General features: G+C 37.4%; 1 protein-coding gene across 2 annotated transcripts in view; it reads left to right on the top strand.

Moving 5' to 3' along the window:
- Positions 1 to 16776, top strand: part of LOC134791302 (galactokinase-like) — a 76973-nt gene that overhangs the window by 15454 nt on the left and 44743 nt on the right. The window contains exon 5 of one of the 2 annotated variants that reach the window (XM_063762311.1): positions 8210 to 8335. In XM_063762311.1, coding sequence (XP_063618381.1) covers positions 8210 to 8335 — 126 coding nt within the window. Of the gene's footprint in view, positions 1 to 7945; positions 8072 to 8209; positions 8336 to 16776 lie in introns of both variants that reach the window. The other variant, XM_063762310.1, reaches the window with a different exon arrangement.

Genomic DNA, 16776 nt, shown 5'->3' with positions numbered 1-16776 from the left:
TAAGGGGGATATTAGGCAGATTAGATGAAAAAGGTAGTGTGGGCACATTGTTAGCGGTCGATTGAACAAATGGTCACGTCGGTCAGTGATGTGAAAATACATTTTCATCTTACGACAGCGGGATTAAACGAAACACGACTTTAACATTATGATAATAAGAACTAGGGTTTATTAATTTTGTGAAGTAAACTATTTATTACTTTCAATTACGTAGGGGGCCGACTGATCTCTCTGCGGGATTATCAATGTAAACATGTTTTTGTTTACAAAAACAGTTAGGGGACAGTATTATGTTCCGTCGCTTACGTTCCCAAAATAGATTGTAATTTTTTAATGGATTGAAGTGGTTGATAGATTGCACGGTTGCCGGGCTCTTGCGAAAGGGAGCCGGATACTACCACCTACCACCCCAGTTACCAGCCTAACAGCAGTTTTCCGTGCCACGTAATATTATATTACAGTATATACATATTATGGGGGTACTTTACCGCACTAGTGCGATAATTAGCACATTACGCAACTATGTCGAAAATTTAAAGTGCCATATGTACTGTAAAATGTTGTACGATACATATGCGAATAGGTAATTCGCAACTCGTGTCGATTTCCTTTTTTCGCACTTGTATCGTAATGTACTATTAGAACACCGCCGTTGTCGTTATCAATTTATACTTAAAAATTAATAGTACATTTACGATACAAGTGCGAGAATTAGGTCGATTCGATTGTCGTGTAGATTTAAAACACTCCCTTTGGTCGTGTTTCAATTTATCGCCACTCGTTGCGAATTACTTTTTCGCACGTGTATTGTACAACGTTTTACAGTAGTACATATGGCCCTTTAAATTTTTGACATAGGCACTTATAGGGCGGTAAAGTAGCACCAAATGTACTGTAAAATAAATCTACTTCCAGAATCAACATTTCTCGTTGAGTTTTAAGTGTAAAAATATCAACATTTAATATTTTTGGCATTTCGAGTCAAAGTATTTTTTGACATTTCAAATATTGTTAACAATGTTCTGATATCTCAGAACTTACTTATTTTAAAGCAGAGGATGGAAATTAGGCTGTGCTCCCATCCCGGCACTCGTATTCAATACAAAAACATGTAGGTCGTACGCATGTTTTTCATTAAGTACATACCTAATGCTTCCTGGCATTCTCTAATGACAAACATGCGTACAGCCTCCCTGCCCTTACCTATTTAACAGTCCCTAGCATGCAAGCTCGACCGAATTTCACCTTCCCATACAAACGGAGTTTCGTTCCAATTTTAAATATACGTGTTGGATTGTAATGAAACTTGGAGGAGGAAATGCCGCCAGCATCCTTGGTACAATGCCTCAAGGGCCTATTTTAGATTTAAGCTAGTTATTAATTTCGTTTAGTAGTACCTCTGTATATATATTGTATGTAAATAAATGTTTTAATCTCTTAAAAAAAAAATAAAAAAAATGAAACATTGCTCATACATACAATGACGTGAGGTATCTAACTTATGTTTGTAATTAGTTTACATAGCTCCAGCTTATAAAACAAACGAAATAGAGCAAAAACAAGTTATACAGGTATAAGGAATGTGAAGTGCTGAGCGTGCGGCAATTATAATTATATATACATTCTGTGGTGTAAGTACCTACAGATTTCGCTCATACAATTGTAGAAAAGCTGCACGAGTTGCCCGACTCTAATTTTTGCGTATAAACGTTATTTTACGGTTCACATGCTTGAAGTTGTGTCAAAATTCTCAATGAGATATTATTTTTGTGTACCTATAGGTGTTTTAAACTGAAAAAAAAGGAGTTATATATATGATTACAGAGGTACCAGAAGGTGTAACTATAGTTCATTGAGAGCTCTACATTTTGAGATTAAAATCTAATTTTTCCAAAAAAGGTGTAGAGATGTTCTTTCCGTGTAAGTACCCTTCAATTTTAGTCAGAATTACTATAAAAATCGACATCAAAATAATTAGCAATGTGACAGACAGCCCGCTCACCCCCCAAAGGGGGAGGCCTATGTTCAGCAGTGGACGTCTTATGGCTGAGATGATAATGATGATGATGACAGAGAGACGGACGGACAGTCACATAGTGAAGGAAGGATTCACACCATAAGGATTCCTTTTGTACCTTTTTGGTACGGAACCTTAAACAACGACGAAAAGGAAAATTCCGTGCTGTATTCCATTGCGTCAGCTCTCAGCCGCTCAAAGCCGCCTCCTATAAGGACTTAGTAGGGTACTCTAAGTAATACTTCCTTATCCATAGGTACATTGGTAAGAACCCTTACCTTTAAACCTTAACAAATTCAAGAGCATTATACAAAAGTATCTCAGTAAATATTGTAAATTTGCTACGAGACTTTATAAACAACACAATAACACACTTCGCTGTGATATTTGAGTAAATATGATTGAGTCACATTCGATCCCGACACTAAGGAAAGATACAAATGGGGTTTAAAAGTTATACTTCTCTCCTGTGGCAATTATATAAGGTGCTAACTAGGGATGTACCGACTAGTCGGGAAAGCCGACTATCCGGCCACATTTGTAGTCGGCGATTAGTCGGCGACTAGTCGGCAACAATGGCCGATTAGTCGGCACTTTATTATAGTTCGTTTTTTTTAGCATTAGAAAGAACTTCAAAGAAGGTAAGCGATCTTGACATGTCTTTTAATTGAAAAACGCTTTTTAAAAATCAGTAACTATTTAACTTATGAAAGCAGAAGAATATAAATGATCGTATTAGATGCATAATTGTTACATATTTGCCGTAACTTATTTTTAAAATGTGTTTTTCAATTAAAAGACACATCAAGATTGTTTACCTTATTTCTAATGCTAAAAAAAACGAACTATAGTGAAAGAAAACAGAAAAAAAAAATCGACAGTTAATATTTACCATATGTTTTATGTTTATTTCACTAAAATACCTATTCAGGGTGCATACTAAAACTTTTGTTCATATAATTGACCGTTTGATCATTATCGTATGTTGGCTGGGCTGGGCTGGTGTTTTCCTCTACAGGTCGGTCTCAACTGATTCTCGTGTAATTTCATGTGTATGTTCGATAGTTATTTTTTTTTATTATTATTCAGTTTTTGTTTTTTTTTAATGGTGGAGTCATGAGGAACGAGGAACTATTAATGTTATTGCATAATTTAGAGACTTAGTCAGGGCATATTGCTCGTAAAAACGCTGACCACAGGGGATAGGTTCTTCTGGCGACTGCGTACGGGAAATAGAGCCTTGGAAATACCTCCTACAAGCTGTACTGATGGTCTGCTCAGGATCGCAAAATAAAAGAACTAAAGACAGAAATTGAACGAGGATTCTAGTGATAGGTCTTTGAACCTGTAGATAACACCTTTTAGCATAGCTAAATTATGATGAATAGCGCAACCAAAGGAGCAAAACTATTTTTTTCACCTGAACTTATAGGAAAATAATGATCTGGCCGACTAGCCGACTAGTCGGCCGACTAATCGGCCATTCGAGCGCCGATTAGTCGGCTAGTCGGCTAGTCGGCCAAATCAATAGTCGGTACATCACTAGTGCTAACAAATTAGTCACGGATATTTTTACAGCTGATAGTACTCGGTTCTCGGACTACATTTAAGTATGAAACATCATTGGTTTTGTTATGTTTTTTTGGAGAATTTGCTACGTTAAAACACCCTGTTAATAAGATACTTAAATGAGACCTCTTTAGACATTCTAGAACCTTTTTAAACTTGACGTGACGTGACATGACAGACAGTGTTAAACATCTTGACAAGTACATAATAGGGGTGATTATTTTAAAAATTAATTATAATATTTTTTTTTGTTCGGTAAATGAAAACTAAACAAGTGCGAGTCGGACTCGCGTTCCAAGGGTTCCGTATATTACACAATTTTTAACAATCAGTGCCGGATTAAGATATGTTGATGCCCTAAGGATTTCTAGGTGCCCCCTCTCCCTCGGGTCATCAAGATTACATTGATTTTTTGGTAAATTGAGAGAAGTTCATTGCCGCGTTACAGCTGAGAATGGAAATCAGTCACATCATTTTATCACGAAAATTGACAGTGCCGCAGCAGTAATGTTGCAACAGAGTACCTAATGCTGTTGCAGTCGCCACCCGAATGTCACCTTTATCATAGCTTAGAAAGTAATAGAAACGCGAGCGAAGCGAGCGCGGAAATTTTTCGATATAAAAACGCAATATGATAGACAGTTGTAAATTTTTACTTTTAGTATGGAAATCAGTCACATCATTTTATCACGGAAGTTGACAGTACTGCAGCAGTAACGTTGCAACAGAGTAATGTTGCTGCAGTCGCCACCCGAATGTCACCTTTATCATACCTTATAAAGTTATTGAAAACGCGAGCGAAGCGAGCGCGAAAATTTTTCGATATACAAACGCAATTTTATTTTACTTTTAGTCCCAACCAGGCGCGAATCCAGGATTTCATACAGAGAAGGGATGGGACAGTTTTCTATCAGCCTAGCTTCGCATAGGGCTCGATATTTCTTAGGCTTCGATATTCGAGGTTGTTTTCATGCATAAAATATGCAAGAAAGCAGAGCTTGGAATTGATTTGGCGAAGTGTGAGAAAGGCAGTAGGCCTAGCTGCGAAAGAGGAAAGCTTGGATTTGGATCCACGCCCAAGTGTAATTAAGGCAGAAGGCCTCGCATAAGACCTAACGCCGAACCGCAAAAGAGTGGGTTGAAATCGAATCTATGCATGTAATCACGACTCTTCTACTGCTACCGATTGTTTCCCAAAGAATTACGCGCCATTATTTTTGCAAATTAGCTTTTGGACAGCTAAAAAAAATCGTGTGGTAAAAACGATGTGTCTGTCCCTAATTTTAAAATTTGTTCACCTTTTTCAACCTGGCATTTTGGTGCCCCTCCTGAACGTGGTGCCCTAAGCACGTGCTTGTTTTGCTTATTGGTTACAAAGTAGTAGTAGTAGTGGTAGTAGTAGTAGTAGTAGTAGTAAACTCTTTATTGTACAAAAATACATATTAAAAATAACATACAATTAGTAAGAAGTACAAAGGCGAACTTATCCCTTGAGTCTTAAAAAAAAGAATTAAAGTCTTTATTAATTCAACCATTAAAGTCGACGAGTACAAAAAAACTTTAAGCTAGCTCTCAATTTAACATTTTTTTTTAAACATTATTTTTAATTTGACCTTACAATTACTCGTAAGTAGGTAAGACCGTTAAATATTTAAAATGATTATCTTATCAGAAAATTATCACCAATTACTTTAAGAAAACTACTACTCTAAGTAATCCGGCACTGTTAACAATGTATTTTTTATGTGAAACGTGAGTGAAATCTCTTTAAAAAATCCGTAGGGGTCGGATTAAAAACTGTAATTAAGTCCGACTCACGCTTGACTGTACATTTCTAATAGGTTTTCCTGTCATCTATAGGTATAGACCTATTTTATGTATTTTTTTCAAAATTTTAGACCTAGTAGTTTCGGAGATAAGGGGGGGAATGGTCATTTTTTGCCTATTTTCTTGAATAACTTCTAAACTGTTAATTCGAAAATCATAAAAAAAAATATTTGAAATCCTTACAATAAGCTCTTTCATTTGATATGTAACATGATAAAGTTTGAAAAATTTTTGTTTTAATTTTTTCATTTACCCCCCAAAAGTGGCCCCCATGTTTAAAATTCATTTGTTTACGTTACATGTCCGTATTCGGGTCACAAACTTACATATGTGTACCAAATTTCAACTTGATTGGTCCAGTAGTTCCGGAGAAAATCGGCTGTGACAGACGGACAGACAGACAGACAGACAGACGCACGAGTGATCCTATAAGGGTGCCGTTTTTTCCTTTTGAGGTACGGAACCCTAAAAATGATATAAAAAGGTTCCTTAATTACAGTTAAAAGTTAATTGTTTTAATGTAATGTATTATCTCTTAAAATATCCGTGGCTAATTTGTTAGCACCTTATATATTATTTACAATAACTTTAAAACTCAATTTCCTTGCTGGGCCCTTATAGGCATATTATTGGAACCTTTTAATTCTTAAAAACTGTATGATATAACACCAGTCAAATACCCAAATCGTTAAGTAACTATTAAATTAGTGAGACGATTCCGGAACTTTCTGAAAAGAGTGGGTTGGCGCCTTTACAAGTAGTATTTCATTAGTATAAAATACATTAATGCGTTAATTCTGACAGAATTCAAAGTCCAGTGCTGCTTATCAACCATTAGCATCCGGCGGATCCTTAATTACTTTGAAAACTTTGCCAGACGGGAGCGAGATAACTTGGAAAAGCGCATTGTGGTTGGCATGGTTGATGGAGGATGGGGTAGTGGACATCCACCGACCCGCTGGCTAGGTATACTAAAGGCCTGCCAGGGATCTACACTGGCGCCTATTATGTACGACGGCGGAAAATCTTGCAGGATGGAGAGCCTTGGTGCACAAAACAGTGACCTCATGTGGTCGCGACTCTAAGTCATGAGGAAACGAGGAAGAAGAAGTATAAAATATTATCTTGAGTAGCTATTTGCTTTTATTTCTCAGTCTAAAAGTGTTCTACAAGATTATCTTACACAGTTGTGAGAGGTCAGGTCGATTGTAAGCAATAAAACTACTATGTCCGTGTTTATGTCATATACAATGTTGGATTAAGTTTGACTAAAGTATATAGAGAGGCGTTAGAACTTTAGAATTTGACATCATCTTTAGATCATTCGAAGTTACCTCGAAATACGAGCAAGATGCATTTCCTATAATACTCGTATTCCCACATGTCAGGCCTCGGATTACAAAACATACTTTTTGTTTTGTATAATTTTACTGTTTAAATTTTAAAATGTATTTTTTATCAGGACATGCTTAGTGGTTACACTTACAGGACATCTTCGGGCTTCGGGGCATTTTGACATGCTTTGAATTTTTTTAAATGTTAATTTAAATTATTTGACTTGCTGTAATTTTATCAATAATTCCTTGTTTTTACTTAACCTTAAATTCGTTAGTTACACATCATATTCAAGTAAGTAAGTTTTACCTTATGCCCGCGATTTTGTTCGTGTAATGAACTAAAAATGTAACATCAATTTCGCAAGTTCGAATATCACTCCTCTACGTTACGATTTGACAAAGTTGCGCGTTAAGATGTGCTAAACTTTTAAAAAGGTCACCAAAGCTGCCATTTGATTCCTCTGGAGTACGATACAGGGCATAAAGTTGTATTTGGGTCAATCAACTTTTGAAACTGTATATGTTATCTCTTAACGAGGCAACATTTTAACATTTGGAGTTTCCAACAGGGATATTAATATGTAGTCGCAATGTTTTTTTATGATATAGTAGGCAAACGAGAAGATGAATCGCCGAGCGGTAAGTTATTACCGTCGTCCAAGGGCGCCTGCAACACTTAAGGGGTTGGGGTTGCTGGCTGCTGGATTTGCTGGCCTAGATGCAGTGTGGTCAGACAGCAGAGTTTTTGAAAAATCGTAGCACTTGTTTAGATCATAATACGGTTGCCAAAAAATATGAATAGCGATCTTCAGGCCTTTCTCTAGTAACATAATTTCTTAGAGAATTTAATAACCGGAGTCGCCTTTAAGAGCTTACCCCTCTGCCGAAAACCTTGCACAGTTGTCCAACATTTGTATGGACTGACATGGCTATTTGTACGTTACGTACAAATCATGTAGAAATAGCAATACATTTGACGTCCCCTCCTCCGCAAAAATCGGTAGACTGTTTTGTACAGAAAATGACAGCCAAGGCGTCTCCAGTTACTAAATGCTCTAAGCATAATTTTGATTCAAAACCTGATTAAACAACTTTCGTTCGACAGAAAAAAATCACGATTCAAACTCATTTTATAACACACCATTAAAAAAAATTGCAGTTATTATTTATACTAACGTACCTATTTGTTAACCAGTCCAGTGAAGAAGGCCCAACTGTGTCAGAAGGCCGAGCATGAGTTCCCGGGGATGCCGTGCGGCATCATGGACCAGTATGTCGTCACCATGGCGAAGAAAGACCACGCACTTCTAATTGATTGTCGGTGAGTGTTACCCAGTCCAGTGAAGAAGGCCGAGCACGAGTTCCCGGGCATGCCGTGCGGCATCATGGATCAGTATGTCGCCACGATGGCGAAGAAAGATCACGTTTTTCTCATTGATTATCGGTGAGTGTTACCCAGTCCAGTGAAGAAGGCCCAGCTGTGGCAGAAGGCCGAGCATGAGTTCCCGGGCATGCCGTGCGGCATCATGGATCAGTACGTCGTCACGATGGCGAAGAAAGACCACGCTCTTTTCATTGACTGTAGGTGAGTGTTACACAGCCCAGTGAACAAGGCCCAGGTTATAAAGGGCGTTTCGCGCGTAGAGTACGATTGTCGGACTTTGACGGTCATGTCATTTCTGACCTTTATATTGCTTTAATGCAGTGGGATCTAACACTCAGAGCAAACCTGCACGGATATTATATATGAACTATAATACTCACCCACCCACACCCACCCTACTCACACCCACAGACCTAATATAAATAATAAATAAAAAATATTATAGGACAATTTTACACAGATCGACCTAGTCCCACAGTAAGATCAATAAGGCTTGTGTTGTGGGTACTAGACGACGATATATATAATATACACATATACACGATGATTTTTAATCGGTGATCAGGAACATTTTTTTCTAACTCAGTAATTGATGTAGATCACCTTGAAGTCGTAATTACATGGAAACAAACTTGTTTTTTTTTATAATTTTAATTTTGAGATCAATTTTATCCTAAAATCCTTGTCATTCTACTAATCGGTATCTATGAGTTATAGCCTCTTTACAAACTTAATGGCAATTGATAATTTATGAGTAATAACTTGTCATAGTGATTGTCATATACATAAACAAAGTCATAGATCCGTAAAATTTCCCGCCATATCGATGGCACTTGACGTATCGTAGTTACTTCATGTAGGATAACCATGTATTTAGTGGTTATTAGTTTTAATTATGTTTTAACTTTTAATTAATTAAACGATGAGATAATTGCGCGACACCTAGCCTAATAAGTTTAATTTGAGCTAGATATTAATATATTTCTACTCCTGATCACCGCCACACCGCCAAGGACAGAACCAGATGGAGAGAAATTGTGAGACAGAAAGGTGATCCAGAAGGGAGGTCACGACCCTCAGCACTGAGGATAACAACGCAAGGAGGACTCCTGATCACCGATTAAAAATCATCGTGTATAGAAATACTTATATATGTACAGTAAAACCTGGATAATTGCAATCTCAAGGGACCGGCAATGTTTTGTCAATTAACCAGGTTTTTCATTTAAGCAGGTCGTGCCAATTAACGAGGTTCAAAAAAATGTTGTGTCAATTATAGAGGTTCTCATTAATAGAGGTTGCGTTCTGACAAATTTCTTTTATGGAGGTGCAAATAACCATTGAAAGTAGATTTACAAGCTTACGTTCTAGGTTTCTTGTCTATAGATATACTTATTATGTAACTTGCACTTTTACGCTACCTATACCTACATGAATTACTACTTTATTTTCTATTATCATCTTATCATTTGGGTTTAAAAAAAATCCTTGATTAGTAGAAGAAAGTTTTATTGGAATGTAAAAAGCATATTTTGTTTTTGATTTAACCGAAACTATTTGACCTACTACAGGCTGTGATAGATACCCAATAAATAAGTTGAATTCTGGATGAAGATTTAATAGAATAAAATGATCATTGCTATTAAAATATTGTTTAGTCTGCTCTCTACAACTCCATTATTTCAATTACAGAGGTAATCAATAAGACTCGTTTCTATAATAGAGGTAATGAGAAGAGCTAATATAACGGATTTTTTTAGCACAGTGTCAATTATAGAGGTCTTAGTCGCGATGTGGTCAATTACAGAGGCAAATTTACGAAAAGCACTAAAATCTAAATTGCAATTATAGAGGTTCCAAAATTTCAATTATAGAGGCCTTTTGGTCTCAAGGGACCGGGACCGAACCTTTGGTTGCAATTATTGAGGTTTTCCGTTTATCCAGGTGCCAATTAACCAGGTTTCACTGTATATAGAAAACATCCATAACTCAGGAACAAATATTTGTGATGAACACACAAATAAATGCCCTTACCAGGATTCGAACCCGGGACCTCCTGCTTCGTAGGCAGGGTCACTACCGACTAGGCTAGGAGGCCGTTCCATATATAGTACACAAGATTGAACGACGACGGTCAAAAGAGCGACAAAAATTGAAATGATGTCAGGACTATTATTGGAGGTCCTGAATTCTAATTCTATTGTAATTTTATATTCCAAGATATAATATCTCCACCTCCAATATCTCATGAATGCAGCTCATAATTTTAGTCCGCTATAACCTTAAGGGGCCCACTGATTAACAGTCCGTCGGACGGTATCGGCCTGTCAGTTAGAACAAAATTTTGACAGTTCCGAACAACTGACAGGCCGATACCGTCCGGCGGACTGTTAATCAGTGGGTCCTTTTATGTTTGACTTATGCTATAAGCTAGGACGCTACCGTTCGTCTCGTTTTTGAATTTGTTGCCTATCTCTTTTGCACTCTAAAATGCTCATTGTGTGTGGCCTATCGTCTGCATTTAACTACTTTATAGTACTACGATTTTATATTATACTTAACTGTGTACCTACACCATTTTTATCACCTGTCACTATGCTCGTCACTTTCGCACTTACATACTTGTTAGAACGTGACAGGCATGGTGACAAGCGACAAAAATGCGACCGTGCTACGGCCGCATATCATTGCATTTGTCCCCGATGCTATGCATACAGCGAAATCGTTTAACGGAAACTGGTTCCCTTGCATGATTTTACTTACAAGGAAAGTTAAATAAAAACTTGTAAAATACTGGAAACAAGGTCAAGGTTAAAGTAACAGTTTCACCATAGGCCGTCACGCCATTCAATTCTAAGTTTAAGTATGCCTATAACATCTTCGAAACGTCAGATCAGATAAAAAGTTCACTTAGCAGTTTACCGCAGGCTCACAGTGATAGCTAGGGTTGTCACTCTAACTACAATTTAGTTATTCGTATCATATAACATATAATGTATGTAACATAAATATTATGTAACTTGGAGACAGTATCAGACTTAAATTGGACCGCGCTATGTAATGAGCATTTGGCAGTTTATGCATCCAATTGGTACATAATATTGGTTTCTTTTAAAACATACATTAAAGGCTTTTCTGTCAGTAATAATGTAAATCTTGCTAAATTATGGCAGCAGTGGAATTTTCTTATAGTTCGTTTTTTTAGCATTAGAAAGAACTTGTAAGAAGGTAAGCGATCTTGACATGTCTTTTAATTGAAAAACGCTTTTTGAAAATCAAAAACTATTACTCATGACTCTCATGAGAGCAGAAAAATATAAAAGATCGTGTTAGATTCATAATTGTTACATATTTGCCGTAACTTATTTTTAAAATGTGTTTTTCAATTAAAAGACACATCAAGCTTGTTTACCTTATTTCTAATGCTAAAAAAAACGAACTATAGTTTGTACTGTGGCCTATTTTATAAAGCTACAAGTTACAATTTACAAGCGGAAGTCTCGTTCTAACACATAGGGTTAGAAAGAGACTTCCTCTTGTAAATTGTAACTTGTAGCTTTATAAAATAGGCCACTGGGCGCAACAGATAACTTTGTTGAAGTAATTGAAGGGTTTGTTACAAAAAAACCATGGCTAATTAGTTAATACACAGGTTTACCACACTTACTCGTACGTATATAGGATATGGCCAAGTTTTTCTTCTAAATAAAAATAGACTCTTTCTAAATAAGTATTTATTAAGAAATTAGGCAGCCTTAATGATAACTTTTTGGCAACCGAAATGAAGCTGTAAGAAAGGGCACTCGTAAAATTAGTGAAGGTCAGTAGAAAGGGCAGTCAAATGGATCGGATAAGGGATGACTCACGTTAGACCGGGCCGTGTCCGGGCCGGAAGTTCCTATCGTTTTCTATGAAAATAATCACGTGGTCACCTGTCATGTCATAGAAAAGCACTAGGTAAGCCCCGGAAGCTCCGGCCAGGTCTAACGTGAGTCATCCTTTAGTTTGGTCTCGTTTGCATGTTAAGCCTAGCGGAAAGCCTCTGCAAAATCCTCCTATAAACTCTATGTATCCTCCTATAAGCCCCATTACGGAGCGAGGGGTATCGTAATATATCATACAGAACATTAAAACAAATTTTGGGATAGACGAACAGTTCACAATAATTAAATTATGCAAAGACGAGTCCAAACTAATTGGCTTGTCATTAAATGACGGCATTATTCCGGAAATCTTAAAACAGCCAAAACAAGACCGGTCTTCAAAAAAAGAGAGAATAATTTTTAAGAAAAAAAAAACCAACTTCTATAGGGCTCGGTGAAAGATTATGGTAGATGGTGCACTATGTAGAAAAGAAGGTAAAACCACCCACTTTTCTAGTAGCATTTCGTTTATGTAAGTAAGGGTCGTAGTTCTAGCCTAACCTAACCCACTTCTCTGATAGCAGTTCGGTTCTGTGAGGATCGCAGTTCGAACCTAATCAAACCGACTTTTCTAGTAGCATTTCGTTTCTGTAAGGCTCGCAGTTCTAACCTAACCTAACCCACTTTTGTTCGGTTCTGTGAGGATCGCAGTTCAAACCTAACCTAACCCACTTAACGGCGCATGCGGTGCGGTGTACGGGGGCTTGAGCGGGAGGGGTTTGGCATCATCATACTTTATATTACCTACATTTTATGGTAGGTAATCATAGTGGTTTATTTAGTTTAAGTATCGTAGTGGTTTTCCGGGTCAAGGTCCGGGTCTGAGTCCGAGTCCGGGTCCGAGTCCGGGTTCGAGTCCGGGTCCGAGCCCGAGTCCGAGTCCGAGTCCGAGTCCGAGTCCGAGTCCGAGTCCGAGTCCGAGTCCGAGTCCGAGTCCGAGTCCGAGTCCGAGTCCGAGTCCGAGTCCGAGTCCGAGTCCGAGTCCGAGTCCGAGTCCGAGTCCGAGTCCGAGTCCGAGTCCGAGTCCGAGTCCGAGTCCGAGTCCGAGTCCGAGTCCGAGTCCGAGTCCGAGTCCGAGTCCGAGTCCGAGTCCGAGTCCGAGTCCGAGTCCGAGTCCGAGTCCGAGTCCGAGTCCGAGTCCGAGTCCGAGTCCGAGTCCGAGTCCGAGTCCGAGTCCGAGTCCGAGTCCGAGTCCGAGTCCGAGTCCGAGTCCGAGTCCGAGTCCCAGTCCAAGTCAAAATATAAATTCGAAATGACCGAACGTGTACTATGCGTCGTTGAAGAGTTCTGTTCTGATCATCATCAGCAGTTCCACTTCATCAAATGTCACGTTTTTGAATGTATGTATATTATTGATGTGTTGATAAAAACACAAAAATCACTATACTGAGGATTTCCCTCGATTCCTCATGGATCCTATCATCAGAACTGGGTTTTGACAAAAACGGGACCAATCTGTATGCATATAGATACAATAAAATAAAAAAATTCAAAATCGGTCCAGTAATGACGGAGATATGGAGTAACAAACATAAAAAAAAGAACATACCTACAACCGAATTGATAACCTCCTTTTAGATTTGGAAGTCGGTTAAAAATACCGAACTCGCGCAGTAATATGCGGCAATGTGAAAACTTTTCGGCAAAATTATGTCGAATCATGTCTACGAGTACCTACCTGGAAAAAATAGTTACTTTAGATAAATAAATATATAAATATTATAGGACATTTTTTTATACAAATTGACTAAGCCTCACGGTAAGCTCAAGAAGGCTTGTGTTGTGGGTACTCAGACAACGATATATATAATATATAAATACTTAAATACATAGAAAATCTTCGGCTTCATAGGCAGGGTCACTGCCCAAGTGCCCACTAGGCCAGACCGGTCGTCAAATATGGATAAATATTAATATGGCTTTATAATATAACATACCACAACTCTAACTTAACTTTCTTTAGTAAAGAAAGAAGCCTCATACCTTAGCAGTCTGACAGGTATTCAATCTTTGTTATAACTTCTATTTTTTAAACGCATTAGATTAGAAGAATAATAGCTACTGTAACTCTAATAACCTGTTTGATTTGTTGTGCTTTTCTTGTATTTACTTGTATTAAACTTAAAACATCGATTTGAGCTTCCATAATCCTACTTTACCTACCTACATATCTGCCTAAATCCGCCTTTTTTTAATAGCTTCTTTGAAAGGAAACCTTTAACTTTGAACGTGAAACGCTCACAATCATTAGTCAAAATATTTAGGTGCCTGCCCAAAAAGTTAGCAAGCCTCTTAAAATTCTGTACTTTTTTTGATATCTTGATATTTCTCTTTATTTAACTTCTTAATTGCCGCTAAGTTCAATGCAGGGCTTGGATTTCTTGTTTACATTAAGAAATTAATTCTAAAGAAATATCATTTTGACGACAAAACGTACTTATGAGATGCTCATTGACATAATTGGGTGCGTATCATAATAAATACGAACTTTGGATATAATTTCAATTTACAAACTTTCAAAACGTATACTAATCTTATGTATAATGCACTAAATCTATATTCTCAATTAGTATAACATAAAAATAATATAACATACACTATACATACCGCTGTTTGGTATAACATACAAATAAACGAATTACATTTAATATAACATTCATTATGCATATAAATTAAAATAATGAATAACATCTCATATAAGTATTTGAACAAAACATCAGTAAAATTATTTGGATAGCTCAGTATTTCATAGGTCATCGAAACTAATTACTGTCAGAAAAGTAGGTTAGGTTAGGACTGTGACTCCCCAGAAAAAGAAACTGCTACCAGAAAAGTAGGTTAGGTTAGAACTGTCACCACTCAGAGAAAAAAACTGCTACCAGAAAAGTAGGTTAGGTTAGGTTAGAACTGTGACCCCTCAGAGAAATAAACTGCTACTAGAAAAGTAGGTTTGGTTAGGTTAGAACTGTGACTCCCCAGAAAAAGAAACTGCTACCAGAAAAGTAGGTTAGGTTAGGTTAGAACTGTGACTCCCCAGAAAAAGAAACCGCTACCAGAAAAGTAGGTTAGGTTAGGTTAGAACTTTGACTCCCCAGAAAAAGAAACTGCTACCTGAAAAGTAGGTTAGGTTAGGTTAGAACTGTGACCCCCCACAGAAAAAACTGCTACCAGAAAAGTAGGTTAGGTTAGGTTAGAGCTGTGACCCCTCAGAGAAAGAAACTGCTACCAGAAAAATATTAGGTTAGGTTAGAACTGTTACCCCCCAGAAAAATAAAAGGTTAGGTTTATTGCGTAGTATTTGTTTTGTATATTATATTATTTCAAGGTTATACCTTTTTATACTTATCATAAACGATATTATATGTACAGTTCATTATACATTATAAAATTATAGAATTCATTGTTACACGTATCGCACGTTATACTTTTTGCACGTTATGCCATTCAAAATTATACTAATTGAATTTATATATTCTGAGCAAGTTGTGTTCTAATGTATGGGGAAGACAAACAAATTATAGCCAGCCTTTTATGAATGTAGTATGATACCTTTGGGTATGGTGCTTTACCCACGCTAGCGTCCCCTTCCCTCCCCCTGCCGCAACCCCCCCTTTTTGCATGAAATATGTCTACTGGTACTACTTACTGCTTTATATGACGAAATTGTTGTGGCCTGGCGCGGACATCTTATTTGGCTGGGTGGCAAATGGGTTAACTGATCCAATAACCTATAGGAAAACCTCACAGCATCCTTACGAATACACGACTGAACCTCACAGCAACCTTACGAATGCACGACTGAACCTTACAGCAACCTTACGAATGCACGACTGAACCTCACAGCAACCTTACGAATACACGACTGAACCTCACAGCAACCTTACGAATGCACGACTGAACCTCACAGCAAGCTTACGAATGCACGACTGAACCTCACAGCAACCTTACGAATGCACGACTGGTCAGTTAATATGTCTAAGATGGGCATTTCGTACCTCATTACCACATTCTACGGCTCCTTTGAAGTGAACTACCTACCTACCAGCTCATCGGGAACTACCAGCGTCGTGAAACAGTAATGAGGATACACTTTGAAAAATCTCCTCTAATTGGATTTTCACGGTGGCTGACACGCCTGGCCGCAGCGATAATTATGAATGCGATAACGATAATGTGGTTTTAGTAATTACAGGTTGCAGCTAGGCTTAAAATTGGACAACTAATATAAATACATAATTAGGTATTAAAGTCACTAGTTTATTTATATTCAGCGGTGTGTATATATTTTTTACGCCGAATTGTTTATCGTGTTCTGTATTTGTGTTACACTGATAGGGATCAAAACAGTGATATTTCTATGACTTTATTAACTATATACTAAGTTAAGTACCTACTAGATAGTTTTTTTTATTTGAAGTGCATGATGTTCGTCGTTTCTATGTTTAATTGCATGCCGTTAACAGAGAACCACTTTTTTAATTTAATACAATGTCAAAAATTATACAATTAATAATAAATACATACCTAATGACTAGACAAAAAAATTCAAAATCGCTCTCCTTCTTGATGCGACTGGCAAATCATATTACTTTTTAGCAACCGGGTTTTTTAACCTAACTAAAATCCGCTCAATCCGAATTTGCCGGTTGCTCGATCGAAATATTGACCGGAAGTGAGATATTTGATAATAAAGGTCCCTTTTTTTAGTTTTTCGTGAAT

The sequence above is a fragment of the Cydia splendana genome, chromosome 6 (assembly GCF_910591565.1).
Source record: "Cydia splendana chromosome 6, ilCydSple1.2, whole genome shotgun sequence".
In the NCBI taxonomy this organism is placed as follows: domain Eukaryota; kingdom Metazoa; phylum Arthropoda; class Insecta; order Lepidoptera; family Tortricidae; genus Cydia; species Cydia splendana.
This window is presented reverse-complemented; position numbering and strand designations above follow the sequence as displayed.